The following is a 21,902-nucleotide window of genomic DNA, read 5'->3' as shown; positions in this document are numbered from 1 at the left end:
TTTATTCTTAAATGCTTTAGTTTTCTCATCCATTAAGGAGGAAATACGGGGTGGATTTTTTGGGAAATGTGGGAGGTGGAGGAGTTGTTTCTGTTCTTCTGTGTATTGCTATAGAATAGAAATATTAACAACTGTGCCAAGATTTTGGAGCTGTGATAGTTTATGAGCTAAGTCATAGACTTTGTGGCTACTTTTAGTGCTATAACTACATTTCAGAATGTCCTGTGTTTTGTAACCTTTCTTTTAAGAGACAGTATTGTTTTAATTACTAGTTCAACTGTGATTCTTTCTCTGGAGTTTTGTTGAATAAGCTCTTGTATTTATAGAGTTTTCTCCCTTTCTCCTCTGAGAGGCCAACATTGCTTTTCATTGTCACTTTGTTTACATGCTTATCTCAAATATACAGTATTTTGATTAAAATCCCCCCCAGCCCCCGATTCTACTGTGCTGTCTCTTTGTTCTTAGTTAACCATCTTGCTATCTTTGAGGTAGTGTTCAAATGTGCTATTTGAACTGAAATAGCTAAAATGAATTTCAGCACTTTCAAACAATCTGTAGATTAGTTAAAAGTGCAAGATAGACAAACTGTAAGCAAACAGTGCTTACATATTTTGCTTTCTAGTTATAAGAGAATTAAATTTATAAGTGAACCTGAAGAAAAGTACTTCGGTAGACTTAGGTCTATGGCTTCCTTCATATTTTTCTAGGTTTATGATCATGAATACCTCTCCAACTATGAGTTCCTCAATATTGAAGCTGTGTAAATTAGATTTCTGTTGCTCTATTCTAATCTGTGTGATTCAAGGTTAAATAGCTCATCATTTTAAATGATTGTGTGAAGAAACAAATGAATGTAAAATAGTCTAGTTGTTCTGACAGGGCATAGTATAGTTCCTTTTTTATGCTAATAGGTTAAAATGCAACATGGCCCTTTACTGATTTGGGGAGAGGTCTTGATTGACAAGCAATCCCCATCACAAATCAAGAAGCATGATTTTTATTCTTTGACATGACAAAGGGAGCTCAGGATAAGCCTTTTCTCCAATATAGCTTTGAGAAACTGCAGTAATATTCAATAATGTTAATCAATATGTTAACTGCAAAATAGCTATGCACACAAAGAACCTTTTTTTTTGGACAGGAATGTGTACCTAGAACTGTGAAGATTTAATAGTTTCATACTTTAAATTTAACTTATATCATCAAGGAACACATTTTCTGAAGAACTGCTAATCTTTTACATGCTCATTAGAAATATAGATCCAGTTTCTCCCGAAGCCAGATGGTCTTATGACTGATAATTTAAGCACATTTCTATATGCCAAATTTTTCAAATGGTTTGACTGGGAATCTGTAATCACTTTGGCAAGTTATTTGAATTTCACTACTTTAAATGACATGTGAAACAACTTTTAAACATAAGTTGAGCATGCTAATTGTTTCAAAATAAATGGGGTTTATGAAATCATACTGTGAAATTTTATTATCACTTGCATTGATATAACATGACACTTTTACTTGATATTAGTACTTATCAGTTAAGCAAATAAATCCTTGCTTAAACTGAGGGAAAGCCTTGTGAGATTAAAGAGATAACACTTTATTAGTGTGAATTTTTGTAAAGTGTCATACTTTTTTTTTTTTTTTTTTTGGTGGTACGCGGGCCTCTCACTGTTGTGGCCTCTCCCATTGCGGAGCACAGGCTCCAGATGCTCAGGCTCAGCGGCCATGGCTCACGGGCCCAGCCGCTCCGCGGCATGTGGGATCCTCCCCGACCGGGGCACGAACCCGCGTCCCCCGCATCGGCAGGTGGACTCCCAACCACTGCGCCACCAGGGAAGCCCTAAAGTGTCATACTTTAAATCTTCAAAACCTTTTTATAATTCTATATTAATACTATATTAATTAGTCACGTGTTAAATAAATATTGGAAATATATTTTTTTTAATCCCAAAACTCCCTCTCCCAAATGCTTATAAGACAAAATTATAAAGTTTTTTCCTAAAAAAGAAATACTATAGTGTGGAGTTTTTCATAATTTTTACTTATACTTTTATGTTGGCTTATAAGACTTTATGTATTAAAAATACAATCTTACATTTAGTCATTTGTTTCCGTGTAATTTTAACTCAAAGATAGATAAATAGGTAGTTTGTGTTTGGACTTTATTTTTAATTGATAGTTTATCCAAAATTCACTTTAGAATAAATCATTTGCTTTCCTCTACCAGTGAGGATGAATGTGATTATTTTCCTCTGGCTATGCATGTATGTTACACTTTAAAATCATGATGGTCCTAGAGAGCAAAATCAGTTTCACCTTCCTCATATTTTCCTACTCAGTGGTGTTGACACCCTCTCAATATTTTATACCTAATTTAATTCCTTTCTTATCACTACAAATATTTCAACCTAAAGACGTCCTCTCAGGAAAGGATTTGAAACACATTCATACTGAGGTATGGCTGTAAAAGTAGTAATTAATAAGAGTTTGTAGAATATCTCTTTTAGGGTGCCTTTCCCAGGCCACCATTTTGGGGGCTCTGGTTTCCCCATTGGCCCTGGCAGGGCAACCAAAGTGTGCTGGGCTCCTGTCTCCATGAGTGAATGATTTACTTCCTTATCTTTGGGTTTGAACAGCACTGTTTGATTGTTCACACACTACTTATAGTGGCTTTTGACTGTGTAGGAGGATTTCATAGTCTGTTGTCTAAAATTGTACAACTATTTATGGTTATCAAAGATCCAGTTATTTTACTTATTTATCTTTACCATAGACCACACATGTTTTATGTCCCAGCTTCACTCTGATGTTACAGTGTTTTGAAGCCCTCTCCTATATGTTATTTCATTTGATCCTCACCTCAACTCAGCAGGTGAGGGACTGTGGTCATCTCCTTTCTCAAAGCCTGGAGATTGTACAGACCCACACACACCCCAATGGCTTCATATGAAAATTATTTACATTGAGGATGACATTGCTACCAAAATGAATTCAAGATAAATTTATAACTAAAGTTTTTAGTGAATGAGTAATACCACTAATCAGTCAAAAACTATTTAGGGTCTCTCTCCTTAGTGGAGCAAAATCTTTCACACAGCATGGCACGTGACATATGGTAGGTACTTAAGTTTTTGCTGAAGGAAATAGACTTTATAGTAAGCAATTTTTTCCCCTTTTGGTTCAGTTACAGGTTAAGGAAATTGATTAAACTTAGAAAATATTACATTCCTAGGAAAGTATCTAATTTAAGATAATCTCTACAAAGATGAATATTCATTTAATGATTAAAAATTGCAAATGTTAAGAAAAATGCATGATTTCTACAAGGAAAGAAAAAAACTTGGTTTGTATTTGAGCAGTTACAAGTATTTGCTATTTTTACAGGTTGTCTCACTTCTAGGTTATTTTTCTTATTTAAAATGTTATTTGTATTTAAAATTATATTATGGAGAAAGCTTACAATAGCATGTTTTAATTCGTGACATGTGATCAGTATCAGTGGACATAATCTCTGGGTGAGTGATCTATTTGTAAGAAATTTTGTTTTGATCTATTTGCCTTTATATAGCATTAAGATCATCTTACATATAAATAAAGTGTCCACTATCATTTCTATTGTTTTAAAGGTTTAAATAATGATAATTTAGTAATGGTATAGCTGTGAAATAAAGTAATAAAATTCATAATTGTTCTTCTACTTTGACTTTTTCTAGATGTATTGAACAAAAATTTAAGCGCTGTCCTCCCTTGCCTACCACCAGTGTCATAATAGTTTTTCATAATGAAGCATGGTCCACACTGCTTAGAACTGTCCACAGCGTGCTCTATTCTTCACCTGCCATATTGCTGAAGGAGATCATTTTGGTGGATGATGCTAGTGTAGATGGTAAGAAAGCACATGTAAATTAGATTGTTTCCTAAGTAAATCCATGTGGCGTTGTCCAAAGTCTACTTGGGTATATTGTGCTCTCTGTGTGCCACCTCAGATCTTGAGTGTAGTGTCTCAGATGCTATATATGATGAGTGAAGGGAGAATCCAAGGAAGTCCATATTCAAATATTTTGGAGTTCAGAAATGTGTGAAATGTGTGAAACACAATTACTTATAACTTTGTAGTCCTCAATATGAGACTTTTATTTTAAGACATAGTGGTTAAGAGCACACACTTGAGCCTTGAGTTAGGCTGCCTTGATCTGAATCCCAGTTCTGGTCCTAACCAGCTATGTAATTTGGGAAACTTACTTAATCCCCCTGTACCTCAGTTTCGTTATCTGTAAAATGGGGGAAATGCCATATTTCATCAAATTTATTGTATAATACATCATTAGTTTACATACCAGTAGAATAAAAGACCCTTACAGCCAATTAAACGAACATGCCATTGCTTATAAGAAGTATATAATTGTATAGCTTAGAAATGAGGGAATACATAAGTAGTACATAACTCCTAGTGTTGTTTTAAAGGTTAGAAGAATTAATATAAATAATATATTAATTAATAAATAATATCAAAGAGTAGTTAAAACTTACTGAAGAGTTACCACATCCTGTTTTATTTTGGCGCTTTTAAATATTCCAGTACTGTTTACAAAGCTAGCCAAAATCTTTAATGAATTTTCACTTAATTTTATGTCAGTAATCAGTTGCTAAGTTACACATTTTAAATTGGACTCACAAGGATAATCAGACAAATACTATAATTTGCTGAGTTTTCAAACATTACAAGTATTTTAAGTACCAAACAGATACAGATTATTTCAATGATTGCAAAATTTATTCCTGAATGAGCCCAAGTTTGGAACTAGATTCCTTAAAGTCAAATTCTAGCTCCAGCACTAATGAGCAGTTTCCTTATATCTGTAAATTGAGGATAACACTCTTCCGTCAAATCCAAAGCACCGTCTACTGTAAGGTAAATCATTACTTTACAGACCATGAGAAAAAAAACCCCACTACCTATTAGGTGACATGTCCTCAATTAATTATAAGATGTATCCAGACCTTAGACGTGGTTGTAAGTGAATAAAGCATAACAGTTTTAACCTAATGTTTCAACCTAATGTTTCAACCATTTTAATCTTCTCCTTTTCTTTCCTAATCACTGTCTACATAAACATATAATGTTTATCTAATTATATACATGTTAGAAATCTAGTTTTGAAATCTGACATTTTCATATAACATTATTAGCCTCTTTCTGTTACCTTCAAAACTTTAGTTTTGGGCTTCCCTGGTGGCGCAGTGGTTGAGAGTCCGCCTGCCAAGGCAGGGGACATGGGTTCGAGCCCAGGTCTGGGAAGATCCCACATGCTGCAGAGTAACAAGGCCCATGTGCCACAACTACTGAGCCTGCGTGTCTGGAGCCTGTGCTCCGCAACAAGAGAGGCCACGACAGTGAGAGGCCCGTGTACCCAAAACTTTAGTTTTAATGACAAAAATGGACTAGATACATTTTACTTAACCATTCACTTTTATTTACCCCTTAGCCTTACTATATGTAATACTACAATAAATATCCTTGTGCTTACGTTATTTTCCTTTTTTTGAATTATATCCTTAGATAAGTTAGGAGAGGTAGGACTGCTTGGTCAAAGGGTCTGAGTATTTTTTATAATTCTTTATAGCAATCAACAATAGATTTGGAAAAGTTTTCTTGGCAAGGGCTATCTTTGAATAGTAGTGTAATTTGTCTTATTGAATCAGTCAAAGACCTATCTAATGAGTCACCACTGTGGAAAATGTGTCCCTCATTACCATAGAAGAGCTTGTGAAGTAGAAACCATAGTCCCTGACTTCAATTTGCCTAAGGAAAAGCAGCATAAATATGTAGGTAATCAATTAACAGATAGCTAAATCCCAATGGTAGCAAACAAAATATAATTAAGATTTTCAGAGCATAGACCATGTGCTAGTTAGTCCTTGTCTTAAATGTTTTATTTGTACAATAATCTTTCATTGTATCCTCCTAACAATTCCCTGTGAGAGTTAGTCCTATTAGCCCCATTTTTTCTATCATCTCACTTTATAGGTAAAGAAACCGAGGTACAGGTAAAATAACTTGCCAAGGTCACATAGCTAAAAGTAATGGTGCTATAAATCAAACCCAGGAAATCTGATTTCATGGCTTTGTGTTTTTAACTTCATAAAATTAGGGTGTGGATGGGGGCTAAATTTAAAGGGCAGGTAAGAATTTATAAGAAGTTCAGAAGTTGTGGGTGAATAAAAATTTCTTAACATATGAACAGTGGGAGGGTTTATTGAAGGAATCTGCAGTGACTCCGTTTTAAAAATCAACTCCCATTAAGACCTTTAAAATGTTTCTATTTTATAAGTTGCTGCTCTATAAGTCTATGATTAAAGCAGAAATAGCTATGATTATATTTTTAAGACAAATTACGAATCCTGTTTGTCTTTCAGAGTATTAATTCTGAGGTACTTAGAAGGTGTTAAAAAAGTCAATCTGTTACTCTGAGACGATAATGTTTAGATAGGCTTATTTTTCCACAAAAGTTATTCCTGGACTCTTACCTCCTTCATGAATGTTTAAGCTTTAAATAAGCAACTCTCTTATCTGCACCACTGGAGAATTTTAAAAAATATGTAATTACAGATAAAGTCAAAGTCACCTGCAATTGCTTCTGAAATCTGACAGAAGCAAACATCTACCCAGGATGTTTGCTGGCGTTCTCAATATTCCCAAATCTTTTTGAGTCTGTGTTATGGGTCCAAGAAGGCCACTTGAAGAACTGCATTATATACTCAATAAAGCGTCAAGAATTCCATGGTGAACAAGCAGGCTTAAGACGTTGTTTAAGGGCTTCCCTGGTGGCGCAGTGGTTGAGGATCCGCCTGCCGATGCAGGGGACACGGGTTCGTGCCCCGGTCCGGGAAGATCCCGCATGCCGCGGAGTGACTGGGCCCGTGAGCCATGGCCACTGAGCCTGCGCGTCCGGAGCCTGTGCTCTGCAACGGGAGAGGCCGCAACAGTGAGAAGCCCACGTACCACAAAAAAAAAAAAAAAAGACGTTGTTTAAAAATATGGACAACACTTGACTGACTGGATTGATGTGTTTTTCTTTTACCTGCTATTTTAACTCTTGCTTAGTATGTATGTCATCCAAATTGGAATATTGAGTATCTTAAATTATACACACCCATGACTAAAATTTTGCCTGTTTCTAACCTCATTCCTGATTTACATACTCTTTTCTTCCTTCATATTTTTACTGGAAAAAATTCTGTGTCAGGAGACTCTAGAGCTTTCAAAATTTTTTTGCTGACTCTTTGTAGAAATATTCCCAAACTGCTGTAGCCCTGGATTTTCCTACTCATCTTTCTCTCAAGATTTTGGTCTTAAATTATTTTTCTATACATTTGCAGATTTAAATGCCAATTTAAATAAGAATCAAATATCTTTTTTGGCCAAATTCAATTTCTTTCACTCCTTTGTCCCTTTTCTCTGGCCTCTAAATGAGTCTTCTTAACTCCTGGTGTCTATGAATTTGGAAGTCTCCCCACCAAACACATTGTGTTTACTGATATGACATGGGCAGGATAACTATGTGTGGTAATGTCATGCATTATAATTGTTCAGAAGTTAAGATCTGTATATATAATTTTTTTTTCCAATAAGAGTAGAAGATATAATTTTTGTCTTAAGGATGGATGTGTACAACTGTTAAGATTTTTGCATGTGGAGGACTCATTGCCCTGTGGTTTCTTTATTAGCTTTCATATATATGAAAATATACTTAGAAAGGAGTTAATCTTGATTTTTTTTTCTTACAGAGTACTTGCATGATAAACTAGAGGAATATATGAAACAATTTTCTATCGTAAAAATAGTCAGACAAAAGGAGAGAAAAGGTCTGATCACTGCAAGGTTGCTAGGAGCAACAGTAGCAACAGCTGAAACGCTCACATTTTTAGATGCTCACTGTAAGTATACATGTATGGGCATAGCTGTAACATTTTCCCTCCCCCTCCCTCTAATTTAAAATGTAAGGAAGCCTTTTCTTTAAATACCTAATTGCATTTTCTTTAACATCATTTTCAGCTAGTGATTATAGCAGTGACAGCCCAAGCAGATTACAGCTCTGGGTAGGAAATTCCTTTCACTTATTCAAAGATCTTACATCCTTTTGTTTGAGGCCCTTTAACTTTATGGCCTCCAGTGACCAGCTTCCCCAGCGAGTTATCCATGCCTAGGATTTTTTCATATGCTCATTTCATCAAAAAAAATGTGGTTTTCCTTATTATTCTTGATTACTACACTTTAAAGTGAGTGAAAGTTTTGTTTGTTTAAGTGTAGTCAACCCTAGCATTAAACTTTGTCCTAGTCCTAGCACTTTTACTTTTTATATTTCAGTTCTTTTCTTTTCCCCCAAAGATTCACACACTCCTTTTTGTGCCAAGTTAGGGCTGCCCCTTTACAGCTTCTGGTATCTTTCCCATGAATGTTGTTAGTTTTTGTTTGTTTTTATTGCTGCTGGGATTTTTTTCTTTGTATTTTAATTTTTTTTCAGTGTCAGTGATTTTAAATAAAGTACTTAGACAGTATTTTTAGAGTCAATGTTTAAGGTACATGTTAGGTATTACTAAAATGTCACTTATTCCCTCGAGCTCTAAGTTTAGTGAGTTTTACTCTTTGTATGAGTGTTTAACTTTGGATTGGCCAGCCTTTAGGTTATGTTTGACCAAGCAAATGGTTTTGAGCATACGCTAATTGTTACAGAAGGGCTTTTGGATTTGCTTGAGTCTCTTTAGAGCTTTCACATTCAGTATTCTCTTAATACCCGGCATTTAAGAAAGGTCTAAAGGTAATCCAGGAGAGGTGTTTTCAAAAGGAAATGGCTGCTTCTCCAGCATTCCCTCTCCTGGTCCAAAATTACAATACTGTCAGACTGGGCATTCTTCCTCTCCAAGCAAGTGTGTCTGATGGTCCTCCTGGACCATGACTGCCAAACTCCACTGAATGATGGGAAGCCCTGAGTAGCACTGTACATGCCACATCTCCTGAACTCTATGTGTGATGTGAGACAGCCTGGCCTGGGGCCAGAACCCAGACCTTTCATGCCACTCCTCCACTCTCTTTCGTTAGGGCTGGGCAGGTTTGAATGGTGCTTTGTCTGCAGCTGCTGAAATCAGAATATTCTGACTCCTTTACTTATTTTCTCTTAAGACCCTATCAGAGAAATGAAGATTTCAGTTACTATACCTTACTCAGGGAGACAAGTTTAAGTAAATCAGAACACTTCTGGAGCTAGGTGGTATGGATCAGCAAAACATTATCCTTGATTCATAGCCCTTTTTTTTTTTTTTTTTTTTTTTTGCCGTACGCGGGCCTCTCACCGTTGCGGAGCACAGGCTCCGGACGCGCAGGCTCAGCGGCCATGGCTCACGGGCCCAGCCGCTCCGCGGCATGTGGGATGTTCCCGGACCGGGGCACGAACCCGTGTCCCCTGCATCGGCAGGTGGACTCTCAACCACTGTGCCACCAGGGAAGCCCCATAGCCCATTTTAAAGAAAAATACACAGTCTGAAACTTAAATATATCAGTATCATTTTGCTTCCATTGTAAGGTTAAAAAAGTCATTTCCTAACTATGCTTAATTTTGTCTTATATTTTTCATCCTACCCTTATCTCACAAGAAACTTTTAAGAAATCTCCCCTATATAAATGTTCAAAACACTAATGACTTGGTTATTCTCATTTCTCCATAAACCCTCTTCCAAAACACAAAAGGAAAAAAAACCCTGAGTGTTTTCATTGAATTAATTAAAATTGTATTCCTTCTAGGTGAGTGTTTCTATGGCTGGTTAGAACCTTTGTTGGCCAGAATAGCTGAGAACTACACTGCTGTCGTGAGCCCAGATATTGCATCCATAGATCTGAACACGTTCGAATTCAACAAACCTTCTCCTTATGGAAGTAACCACAATCGTGGGAATTTTGACTGGAGCCTTTCATTTGGCTGGGAGTCACTTCCCGATCATGAGAAGCAAAGAAGGAAGGATGAAACTTATCCAATTAAGTAAGATGATTGCTCTCAAAGTCTTATATACAGTTCAAGTATTTGAATATGTATGCATTCTTTGCTTTTTACAGTAATTTCTGCAAAGGTAATTCACATTAACAAAATAAAGAATACGCATATTCTGCATGGAAGGAACAGGAAAGTCATTTATATATTTATGTACTTGTTTATACATAATGTTACTGAGTAGGAAGTAGAATTAAGTGAGCTCTTATGTCTTCCTTACAATCATTACTTAAGAATCTTTTTTTTTTTTTTTTTTTTGGCCTAGCCGTGAGGCCAGATTCTTGGTTTCCTTACCAGGGATCGAACCCGGGCCCCCAGCAGTGGAAGCACGGAGTCCTAACTACTGACCACCAGGGAATTCCCTTGAGAATCTTTTAAGTTTGGTTAGAAGACACAATAATTTTGTTCTGCTAGGGAAGGATACTTAAAGTACTTCCTCCCCATCCTCCAAAACTTGACTTTGAAGATAGCATTTTTAGTTTTTATTAATCTATATAAAGCCTTGAAATTGTCATCTCTCTTTAATTTATTTGTACATTTGATTCAGTTGCTCTTAAAATGTTTTTTTTCTTATTTGGTTTTTATAACAAAGTTTAACAATGGATTATTTTTCAGAACACCCACTTTTGCAGGAGGCCTTTTTTCCATATCAAAAGACTATTTTGAATATATTGGAACTTATGATGAAGAAATGGAAATTTGGGGAGGTGAAAATATAGAAATGTCTTTCAGAGTAAGTTTATAAATATAGCGCTCATACTAAACAATGAAATATATATTTCTAGTTGGCTGATACAGATTATCATGGATGAATGTAGTCTTTACTTTTTGTGCTTTCTAAAATTTAATTGTTAGAAATTTTAGAATAAATATATTTCCTCTTAAAGTGTAACTTAATATATTTATTTATTGCTGCCAGTGTAACAAGAAGAATCAGTTAAACGCCTGTGTCCAGGCAGTAACACCAATTAATGCACTTGTAGCTACTGAATTCCAGCCAAGATAAATACAATTAAATCTAGTGCTTCAGGAAATTGGTTGATTATCAAGCGAGTCAGAATGGAAAAACATTTATGTATAATTTTAAAGGACATTGAACTTAACTCGTCGGATTAAACAAGCTTTTTTTCCCTATACATATTAAAAGTTAATATGAGAAATAAAAGAAAGGTTTTGGATGGTCTCCACGTGTACGTATTTGATTTCATGAGTTCATTTTCTACAATGATTTTGTCATTCATTTCTTATCACTTAGGCTGCAATGTAGTGGAAAAAGAACTGAACTAGGAGTTGGAAGATTTAAGTTTTGGCTCTGGCTTCATCACATAATGGCAGTGATGATCTTGGTCAAGTTTGAGCTGCTTAAGGGCAGGGGTCTTGTTTTATTCATTTAAGTATTCCTAACCCCCAGCACATGTTGGATCTCAAGCAGTCTGTTGAACTGAACATATCACCAAGCTTTCTCACTTGTTTAAACAAAAAAGAAAGAGAGAGAGAATACAACCACTGCCCTAATATTAGCACATATTATTAAACATGACTTTTAGATTTTTCATTTATGGCAGAACAAACTGTCAAGATATTTAAGTGAGTAGGTATTGATTTAGTGATTTGCCATTTTAGAGTTAATGCAAATAAGTTTTTTTGACCCTCTATCTCTAAATAGTATGAAGTTTTTATAATGATCAAGTTTAATAGATTGTGCTTTGGTAATAATGACTGTCTTGAATTTGTTTCTTGATCACAAAATTGAATATACAAGAGATAAATAGAGTCTGGGCTCACTTACTCCAAGTCTGCTGTGGAAGTCAAATGCAGAAGAGCCATTGGTCTTCTGTGGATACTAGAGAGCTTGCATAATTTTTGCAAAAAAGAAGAAATTGTGGACTTTACTTTTTTGAGAGATCTGAAATCACTATTTTGTTCAAGTAATTTCTGAAAATGTGGGGTTTTTTTTTCTCTTGTGTCTGTACCATTTAATAATAGTTCTTTATCTTTGAGAACTTAAGTTGAACTGGCAGTGAACAGAGACTATTGGTAAAGCTGCAATAAATCTCTTTGTTTTTATTAGTATCTTAAAGGTGAACTTAAAAGCAACACTTTGATTTTCCTAAAATACTGTAAATTTAAACAAATATCATTAATTATCAGGTGTGGCAATGTGGTGGGCAGTTGGAGATTATGCCTTGCTCTGTTGTTGGACATGTTTTTCGCAGCAAAAGCCCTCATACCTTTCCAAAAGGCACTCAGGTGATTGCTCGCAACCAAGTTCGCCTTGCAGAAGTCTGGATGGATGAATATAAGGAAATATTTTATAGGAGAAACACAGATGCAGCAAAAATTGTTAAACAAGTAAGTTAGGCCTAAATAATTAAATTACGGTAAAAATCCACAACAAGTTCACATGTCCTTTTACCTGTTTGAGTCAACTCAAGCCTAAAACATTTTTTTTTAAAGTTATTTTTAAAGCTGGGCTTTTGAACTCAAAAATATGTAACTCATTGATGTCAGTTTTCTTTTCTGTTTTTTTTGAAAAAGTCAAGTAAACTGAATTTTAAAAGTTGAGGCATTCTACCTGATGTTACCCTTTTAATATGGAAGATATTTAGTTTTTGTAACTGCTTTGCTTTAGTATTTTACTCAAAGAAAATAAGATTAAGTGGAACTGCTTTTAACTGGTTTTAGGTGATGTGATTAGCACCTAAATCAAGGTGCTAAGTGGCATTTTGAACGGGAGAGCTAGACGGTGTCAGAATGGGGCAGGAGAATGAACCAGAAGTATCAAGCTTTCTTATTTCCAGTTCTGGTTCCACTGCTCCCTGGAGAGGTGACTTTGGCAAAGTCCCTTGAGACTGTGAAATGGTTATGGTGCTTCATAGGGTGGTTGACAGATTGGCCAGACATGGAGCATGCGCTCCACCACATTTCTTCTCTCTCCCTCCCTGTCTTGAGATAAAATACTTGCCTGTCTCCCAGAGCAGCTGTGAAATAAGGAAACAAGTGCTAACAAATGCATGGCACTGTGGTTGTTATTGACCTGTCCTAGATCAAAGCTCTGCAGAATCATCATGCCTAATGCATTAGAACTGAGTCCCAACAGTTTCAATATTGGATATGGTAAATAAACTAGACAGTTTAAGGACATGCTTCGACAAATGGCACCCAACTCTTTGTAAGAAACGGTGCCGATTTGCAAGCAGGTATATATTGGGATTAAAGGGCATCAACATTTCGAATGTCATAAAGAAAGATCTGGTTAACTCATTTCGCTTTTTCTTTGGTCTCTGGTATCTCCCTGTAACATGTCAGTACCATGCAAAGTCAGAGCACTGCTGGGTCAGATTGCTAACTTTTTACCCAGGGCCACCAAAACAAATCGGGCAGATTGTGTACTGCACAAAAGTACTTGGCTAACCAGGCAAGTGGATGCTAAATACAGCTTATGCTCTCTTGTCACCAACAAAGGGGCAAGTGAGCCAGCAAACCCTTGTTTTTAACATAGGGCAAGTAGACCCGTACGGTAAAATGCATAAGCTACCCAGAAGTCCTTCAGAGTTTCATACTTTTTGCTAAAACACCTGGGTTCAAAATATTGAAGATGGCAGAGAAAATATTTTCCTTAGTTGAACTGATAAGCTTGAGTATTTACTTTTTCATATATTTAGGCACCCACTGTAATTTTTCTTTAAAATTTTGCCTGTACCAAATACCTTTTCAATTTAATAGTGCTTTTTTTTTAAGTTTTCTTAGTCCTTTTAAATAAGGTAAAGGAAAATAAGATACAATTGATTAAAAACTTGACTTTCTCTACTAAAACATTGTTATTGTTAGGATATTATTAGAAAATATTGTTAGGAGTAAGCAACACCCTTAAAACTAGAAAAAAAAAAGATTCCCAACTGCGTTGCTTTTTGTGGTCTTGACTGGAGAAGAGATATGTTACATTATGCACAGTTGGCACTGTTTCTCTATACCTGCTTTCTCACACCATACTTTACGTATAAAGACCACTTTTGTGTATAAAACTAGGATCAGTTTTGGATGGCCCCACTACCATTTTTTGCCTTCAGCATTTCGCTAGGGATCTTTGTCCCATGACAGAGGTTTGTGGCACAAAGGAAGAATAAAATAGCACTAGGTCGGCACTGCGGTGGTCCTTGATTCTCTTTGAAGCCAGAAGTGAGCAGCCAGGCATACTTGTTGCCTGAATGAATGGTGACTGTAGTTAAATCGCATCTTACATTTTGGCCCACAATTTTTTTTTTAAAGACCTAAATGTAAGTACAAATAGTAGCATTCGAAATACTTTATCAGTGCTGTTTTAATTAAGCATCCGCCTTCACTTCTCATCTTTCTCCAGAAGTCATTTGGTGATCTTTCAAAAAGATTTGAAATAAAGCACCGCCTTCAGTGTAAAAATTTTACATGGTATCTGAACAATATTTATCCAGAAGCATATGTGCCAGACCTTAATCCTGTTATAGCTGGATATGTGAGTATTTTCCTGTTCCTTTTTTCTTGGTATACTCCCTTCCACCAATATTTATGTGGTTCAGAAAAATTGCTGAAATATTTTCTGTTTTATTGCTTTTGAGATTTTACATTATTATTATTAACACCACTTCCTGAAATTAATTGCGAAAAAATATAAACCACATGGATTTTTTAAAAAAATTTATAACTTGAAAATTTCCCTTTAGATTAAGAGTTTTGGTCAGCCTCTATGTCTGGATGTTGGAGAAAATAATCAAGGAGGCAAACCATTAATTTTGTATACGTGTCATGGACTTGGGGGAAACCAGGTGAGCACTGCACTAAAAATCCTCCCTTCTCTTTAGTACCTACAAACAGAAGTAAGTTGTTGCACGTTTTTCAGAATCCCTAAATCGATTTTATGTTCCGGTAAACTGGCATGTGAAATGTTTTTAGATTAAGTTTGACAATTCATATAGAAGTTGCAGAGTACTTTATTTTGACTTTTATTCTGCCTCTGAAAGCAGTTTGAGGTTGCTTACCCATTTAGTAGAAAGGCAAATGAGAAAATAATAGAATAATGCCATTTGAAATGAAAAACAGGATCTTCTATGTGAATCTTTGATGTTGCATGACAATTAGCATGGTGATTTTGCTAAATTATACGTAAAGGCTATATTTAACTGGATTTGATGGCAAATGACATCATGTTCATGCTGCATTTTTGTGGTCCATTATATTAAAAGTTTGATGGAGATACACACACACACAGATATATACAGATACATATACATATATGTACATATATGTCGATGATGTGTATATATATTCATATCTTAAAATTTTCCTTACATACTATATATTTGAAGAAAAAATAATTATATAAATAGTTACATTCTTTTAGAAATACCACTGGACTATCCTAGTAAAAATTAAGGTTTTGAGCAATGAGAAATATTTCCTCATTTGTAAAAATCTTATCAGTAAATGTAAATATTTATAAATTTATTTCAGGCTTCCTGTTGCATTTCATCTATTTTATCGTAAAAGTTGAAGATATATTTTATACATTGTTCTGTTTTTCTCCTACCATTGCCATAAAGATGTTTTTATAGTTCTGTCTCTAAAATAATTTTTAAATTATAAATAGCATATAGCCATCTTTTAGAAATTTGGGGATGCTGAAACAATTCACATATTCCTTCAACAAGTATTTGTTTGGCGCCTATAATGTAACTCACACTCTTATAGTAGTGAAAAAGACAAAGTCTATCTTGTGGAGCTTGTGTTCTAGAAGGAAAGGAAAAAATAAATATGTAATTTTAGGTGTAAAGAAAAATAAAGCAGAGTAGGGGGATAATGTGTGTGCAAGGGGGGGGTAGTTATTTTTGGAGGTTCAGGAAGACGTTTTTGAGAAGGTGACCTTAGAGTGGAGGCCTGAGGAGTTGGGAGAGGAACCATGTTCCAGGAGGAGAACATCTTGGCAGAGGACACAAGCCCAGAGGCCCAGCGGCAGGTAAAAGGAGCAAGCATAAAACCAGTGTGGCTGGAGCAGAGTGGTCCAGGAAGAAAGGGGTGGAAAATGAGGTCAGAGACATGAATTAGGGGCCAGGTCATATAAGGCTTTGCTGGCCTCGTTAAGGAACTTGAATTTAATTCCAAGTGTGACAGAAGCCACCTGAGGATTTTGACCTAAAGGATTATATTTTCTAGTTTATACTTTAAGAAGATACGGCTTCCCTGGTGGCGCAGTGGTTGAGGGTCCGCCTGCCAATGCGGGGGACACGGGTTCGTGCCCCGCGGTCCGGGAAGATCCCACATGCCGCAGAGCGGCTGGGCCCGTGGTGCTCCGCAACGGGAGAGGCCACAACAGTGAGAGGCCCACATACCAAAAAAAAAAAAAAAAAAAGAAGATACCTCTGGCTTCTATCATCCCTGACATAGCCATTGATTTTATTTTGATTTATTTCCTTTAAATGTTATTTTCAATCAAGCATTGCATTTAAACTAGTTTGGGAATTGTAGTTCCTTGAGTGCTAGATGTTTTTGAGATATCATCTAACTCGATCATTTCCTCATGTTCCCTTCTACTGTTTTGACCAGATAATATTTTTTTATAGCATAAAACTCCATTGTAACAGTATTGCACTATGCCAAATGAAAATAAGTATTTTGATAATGTGACTAAATTGACTAATATACTGGTGCAGTGCAGTTTAATGCATTATGGCTTTGTAACACAATGCTTTGCCTCTTCCCCTTTTTCTCTTCCAGTGTAGTTGTCCTGGTTCTAAGTTAAAATTCTCTCCAGTGTTCTCAGCTAGATAATACCATACTCTTTGGTTGTCTGAGTATCTTCAACTATTCTCCATTCCTTATAAATATCGTTTTAATGGTTTTTAAAAAATAATATGAGTGATTTAAAGTTCTGGTCAGCCTTTCTTATCATCTTTGAAATCCTAAGGTTTATCTTTCTTAAAGAAGTACAGCCAGAGTGCTGTTTTCATGATCTAAACTGATTTTTTTTCAATGTCTCCATCTGAAGCGCTATTAGTTATAAAAATGATATTATATTTGTGGAATGAGATAAATTAAGCATGAGGCTAAGACCAGGGGAACTCAAGATTAATTCAGCTAATGTTTGTGGAGTGCCTACTCCAATACACATAAAGGGTTTAGAACAGTCCCCACCTAGCACATAATAAGGGCTCAATAAATATTAATGCTAAGACTAATAATTTCACTATTGAAAATCAATTATGTTCACTCATTTCTTCTTTGGAATGTCAACATTATGAAATATTTGATGTATAATGGATGTTATTACTAGATACACTGCCTGACTTTGGTCTATGGTGAAGTCAGCTAGCTACACACACAATTCCAACAGAGTGCTATGAAAGTTATCTCTGATGGACTATGGGAAGCCTGAGAAGAGTGTAATTTTGTGCATAGGACAAATTCAGGGGAAACTAAAGAAGGAAGGTAATACTTGAATTGGCTTTTGAAGGATCAAAAGGAGTTAGCTAGGCAGAAAAGGATCCAGAAAGATATTCTAGAGAGTAAAGCAAAGTGGAGTTATGGATACATATGTTCTGCATTGGTAGAATTGTGTGAAAGGAGCATAGTGTATAATTGGGACAATGGTTGATGTTAGACTGAAAGTGGAAGATTTCACGTACCAGTTAAGAAGTGTGGACTTTATCTTAGCAACAGTAGTGATTGTGAATCACTAAGCAGGGAATGTAAGGGATCAAATCAATGTTACAAAAGACTAACTGGCAACAGAGTGGACTGAATTATAGGAGCAGAAATTGGAAGTACCTGGAGGTATTGCAGTAGAGATTTTGAGTGCCTGAACAAAAGAAGTGATGATGTGGAAGTAAGGATGGGTGGGATGGTAACATCTGAGAGGAAAATTCAGTAAGACTAAGGGGCTACTTAACTGGACATGTGGGGAGAGAGAAGCATCAATAATAGTAACAATAGCTAAAAATGTATTGAATGCTTACCATGTACCAGTTATTGGTCTAAATGTTTTACATGTATTAAACCATTTGTCTTCATAACCCTATGAGGTAAGAGTTATTAAATTACCCATTTTACAGGCAAGGAAACTGAGGCAGGGAAAGTGTCATCGTGTGCCCCCCGCCCCCCACCTTCATGCGACTTGCAGGATCTTAATTCCCCAACCAGGGACTGAACCTGGGCCATGGCAGTGAAAGGATGAGTCCTAACCACTGGACCACCAGGGAATTCCCAAGAGTACCCTGTTCAAATGTTTCTAGTTTAAATGAAAATGCCATTAATTGAGATGAATAAAAGAGAAGAAACACTTGTGGAGAGAAAGAGGTAGTTAACGGGCTTGCTAAACGTTTCCAGGCTCTTTTCTGTGGCAAACCTATTCTAGCCTCCATCCTACCTGATAGCTTCCAAGTTCTGACATGGGAAGGAAGACAGTACCTTCTTTTTCTTTCTTTTTTTTTTTTTTTCGGTACGCGGGCCTCCCACTGTTGTGGCCCCTTCCGTTGCAGAGCACAGGCTCCGGACACGCAGGCTCAGCGGCCACGGCTCACGGGCCCAGCCACTCCGCGGCATGTGGGATCCTCCCGGACCGGGGCACGAACCCGTGTCCCCTGCATCGGCAGGCGGACGCTCAACCACTGCGCCACCAGGGAAGCCCACAATACCTTCTTAATTAAGTAACTATCTGTTGGTGATAGGCTGGAGAAAGGCTATAATATCTTCTGTCCCCAAAACTCAGGTTACGATTCTGATACTTCATTGTATTATTTTGGTGAAGTACACATGACTCCGTTATTCAGCGAGTTGCTGATTTTTTTGGCCGACAATTTTGCAACTGAGGATATAGAGTGCTCTCGTCAGTAACAGCATTCTTCCTTTCACAGTACTTTGAATACTCTGTTCAAAATGAAATTCGGCATAACATCCAGAAGGAATTATGTCTTCATGCTGCTCAAGGTGTTGTTCAGCTGAAGGCATGTGCTTACAAAGGTCACAAGACATTTGTCACTGGAGAACAGATATGGAAGATCCAGAAGGTACCTCAGTACAATTAATTTACCCCTTTATGTAATTATTTTGATTAGCTCTTATTGCTTATCTGGGAAAATACATGAAACATACTATATTGATATCTGTCAGAATTTCTGTCTTTGTTAACTTTGTCATTATGTGTGTCTACCCATGTGGTAAGAAAGAAGGTATCTATAAATTAAATACTCTTAGGAGCAAAATAGTTGTAAAATATCTTAGAGCATGATTTATGCAGTTCAACATGTCTGTGGATTATTAGTAATACTTGTTTGTATATGTTTTAGAATTTCTTATGATGCTTCTTGTGACAGTCATAACTTTTGTTTTCCTGGCAGAGAAGAGAAAAATAATTATTTTTTCTTACCTAAAGTAATTAATTCTTTCCTTCCCTATTTTAGTACTTTTTCATGAATCTAGAATTGAGAGAATATGTGAAAGGTTTTTTTCTGTTTTTAAACATATGTTTTAAAACTTAGCTGGAAATTAGCAGTTCTTACCTGAATATTGTTTTGTGCAATTCTAGAACACTATAAGACTGACTTTTATGACAGGATTTTTTAGAGTTTATCACTTATATCAATGAAATATTTGTTATTTGAGAACTTGATTGAGACCTTTTTCTGCATACCTCTCTTCATTTACATAACACCTTCTGTGAATTGAACAGTGGTGGCAAGATTTTATCAGACGAAAGATTAAAAGTTAAGAATGGTGTATATTTGTTGTGTAAGTCTCCCTTTGGCTTCCATGAGACCATAAAGTGTTTTTATATTTCTCTGTTAACTTTGAGTTTTGAAACTTAATGTCTGTTGTATTTCTTTTTATTCTAGGACCAACTTCTATATAATCCATTCTTTAAAATGTGCCTTTCAGCAAGTGGAGAGCATCCAAGCTTAGTGTCATGCAATCCATCAGATCCACTCCAAAAATGGATTTTTAGCCAAAATGGTTAAGTGTTCCTTAAAATTAAGGAGTTGAAAAAGGAGATATTCTTTCTTATAAAACTGTGACTAGGCATACACTGTAGTTTTTGAAAATTATGCAAAAGCAGCTAATTGTAACTTATTCCAAGTGCATTTTTCTTATTTATATCTTAAAATGTCTATGTAGCACCGCTACAGAAATCCCTTAACTTTCCACTTCAAAGCACAATAGCTAGTAATACCAAAGACTATTTTGAAATGTCCAGATGCAGAGGAAAAAATGTTTACAGAATGATGAAAATAATTTTCCAAGTAAAGCGATGTTTGTGTGCTTTGTACACTTGAGAATATGCATAGCTACATTCACACACTCACAATTTAAAATTTTTCTTCTAGTTTTTTTGGGGGGAGGGAGAAAGATTTGATACTGTATTTTTTTAACTACATAGAAATGGATCAGTGAAGGTCAAAAATTGGCCTTTGTGTAAAACCAGGAAATTTTTATAGAGCTAGAATTTATTATATAAAAATACAGGTAAACTTCTTTTGCATTTTGTTAACTTATCTGTCAAATATTTCCTTAAACATGAAATTAAATGAATAAGGAGAAGACTATTTTTAACACTTCAATTTCTTGGCAAATTTAAAAATATTTCTTAAAGTTCACTTGACTTGAAGCAAAAGACTTAAAAAAATAACTATACTGTGTGTTTTCCCAAAGAAATTTTTAAAAAACCTCTAAGTCACTATCTGTTAAAAAGGTGTCTTTTTCCTTTCTGTTAGTCTTTTTTCCTATCAAAATTCACTGATCTTGAATGTTTATGAAATTGAATTTCAAATGCAGAATACTTGACTCATTTAAAGCAAAATTTTTTTTGTTACTGATTCAATTATAGATTGTCTTTGTAATGAAGTTTTTCACCAAAAAACCGTATTACTATCTATGGAAAACACAATAAAACAAATTCTTATCACTATTGTAATGATTTAAGTTTTTTATTTTTTGGATAAAATATATAATTGATAATAGCTAGGGGGAGCATTAATTTTGTATCCTGATTTTCTAAGCACCAACTGCAGAGTCATCAGATATTTCTGAAGGGGAAAAAACATTTAATAGTAATGGCATAAAAAGTGGGGAATGGAGAAGATTCTGTGTTAGATATTTAGAAAATTTTGTACCAATTTCTGATAACTTTCCTTGAGCATATGCTAGAGTAATTTTTTTAAAATGTGATGCTTACTGAGAAGATTTAACAATTTTTGGTCATTTTATATATAGATCTATACTTATTGAAGAAGTAATGTATGATCGGCTTTATGTTTTAAACCTGGCTTCAGTTGTACAAAGAAAATATTTTAAAATTATTGGCTACATCTTCTCATTGTTTGTACTTACATTTAAAAAAACTCTGCACTCTTTAATTTATTACAATGCCAACTTTTATTTTAATTCAACTGATATTTATTGTGTGTCTAACTTTGTGCCAGAAGTTATGGTAGGCCTAGTAAGACTTATATTGCCTTTGAGCTTAGGTCTTATGGAGCAGAAAGACAAATAATTTTGAAATAGCACAGTGAGTGACATTATGATGTTATATTTTATGATGCAAATGACAGTTCACTATTCATATTGAATATTTCTTTAGTAAGTAAAGGTATTTCTTTATTACTTTTTCTAATACTAATATGTATTCTGAAATATACACTAGAGCCCACATACATGTATAATTTCTGTTTCTCAATTCATTAACTAGAGTGAACATCCAGGAGCAAATATTGCTCTTAGAGTTCATTGTATCTCACAAAACAAAACAAATCCCCAAAGGTATTTTATAAATTATGAGCTTAAGTCAAGCATATTTTAAAAAAACCAAAAAAACAAATCTGAGCTCCCTCTGTG

General features: G+C 35.4%; 1 protein-coding gene across 2 annotated transcripts in view; it reads left to right on the top strand.

Annotated features, from left to right (window-relative positions):
• The window catches only part of GALNT3 (polypeptide N-acetylgalactosaminyltransferase 3), a 47,488-nt gene extending 26,066 nt beyond the window's left edge, over nt 1-21,422 (top strand). For both annotated transcript variants that reach the window (XM_067027523.1, XM_059052395.2), the window contains exons 3-11: nt 3,717-3,889; nt 7,792-7,941; nt 9,803-10,037; nt 10,662-10,779; nt 12,198-12,398; nt 14,407-14,538; nt 14,747-14,848; nt 18,929-19,081; nt 19,907-21,422. In XM_067027523.1, the coding sequence (XP_066883624.1) occupies nt 3,717-3,889; nt 7,792-7,941; nt 9,803-10,037; nt 10,662-10,779; nt 12,198-12,398; nt 14,407-14,538; nt 14,747-14,848; nt 18,929-19,081; nt 19,907-20,029 (1,387 nt within the window). In that variant the 3' untranslated portion in view covers nt 20,030-21,422. The remainder of the gene's footprint in view (nt 1-3,716; nt 3,890-7,791; nt 7,942-9,802; nt 10,038-10,661; nt 10,780-12,197; nt 12,399-14,406; nt 14,539-14,746; nt 14,849-18,928; nt 19,082-19,906) is intronic.
• Nucleotides 21,423-21,902: the final 480 nt, after the last annotated feature.

Source organism: Kogia breviceps, chromosome 2, assembly GCF_026419965.1.
Source record: "Kogia breviceps isolate mKogBre1 chromosome 2, mKogBre1 haplotype 1, whole genome shotgun sequence".
In the NCBI taxonomy this organism is placed as follows: domain Eukaryota; kingdom Metazoa; phylum Chordata; class Mammalia; order Artiodactyla; family Physeteridae; genus Kogia; species Kogia breviceps.
This window is presented reverse-complemented; position numbering and strand designations above follow the sequence as displayed.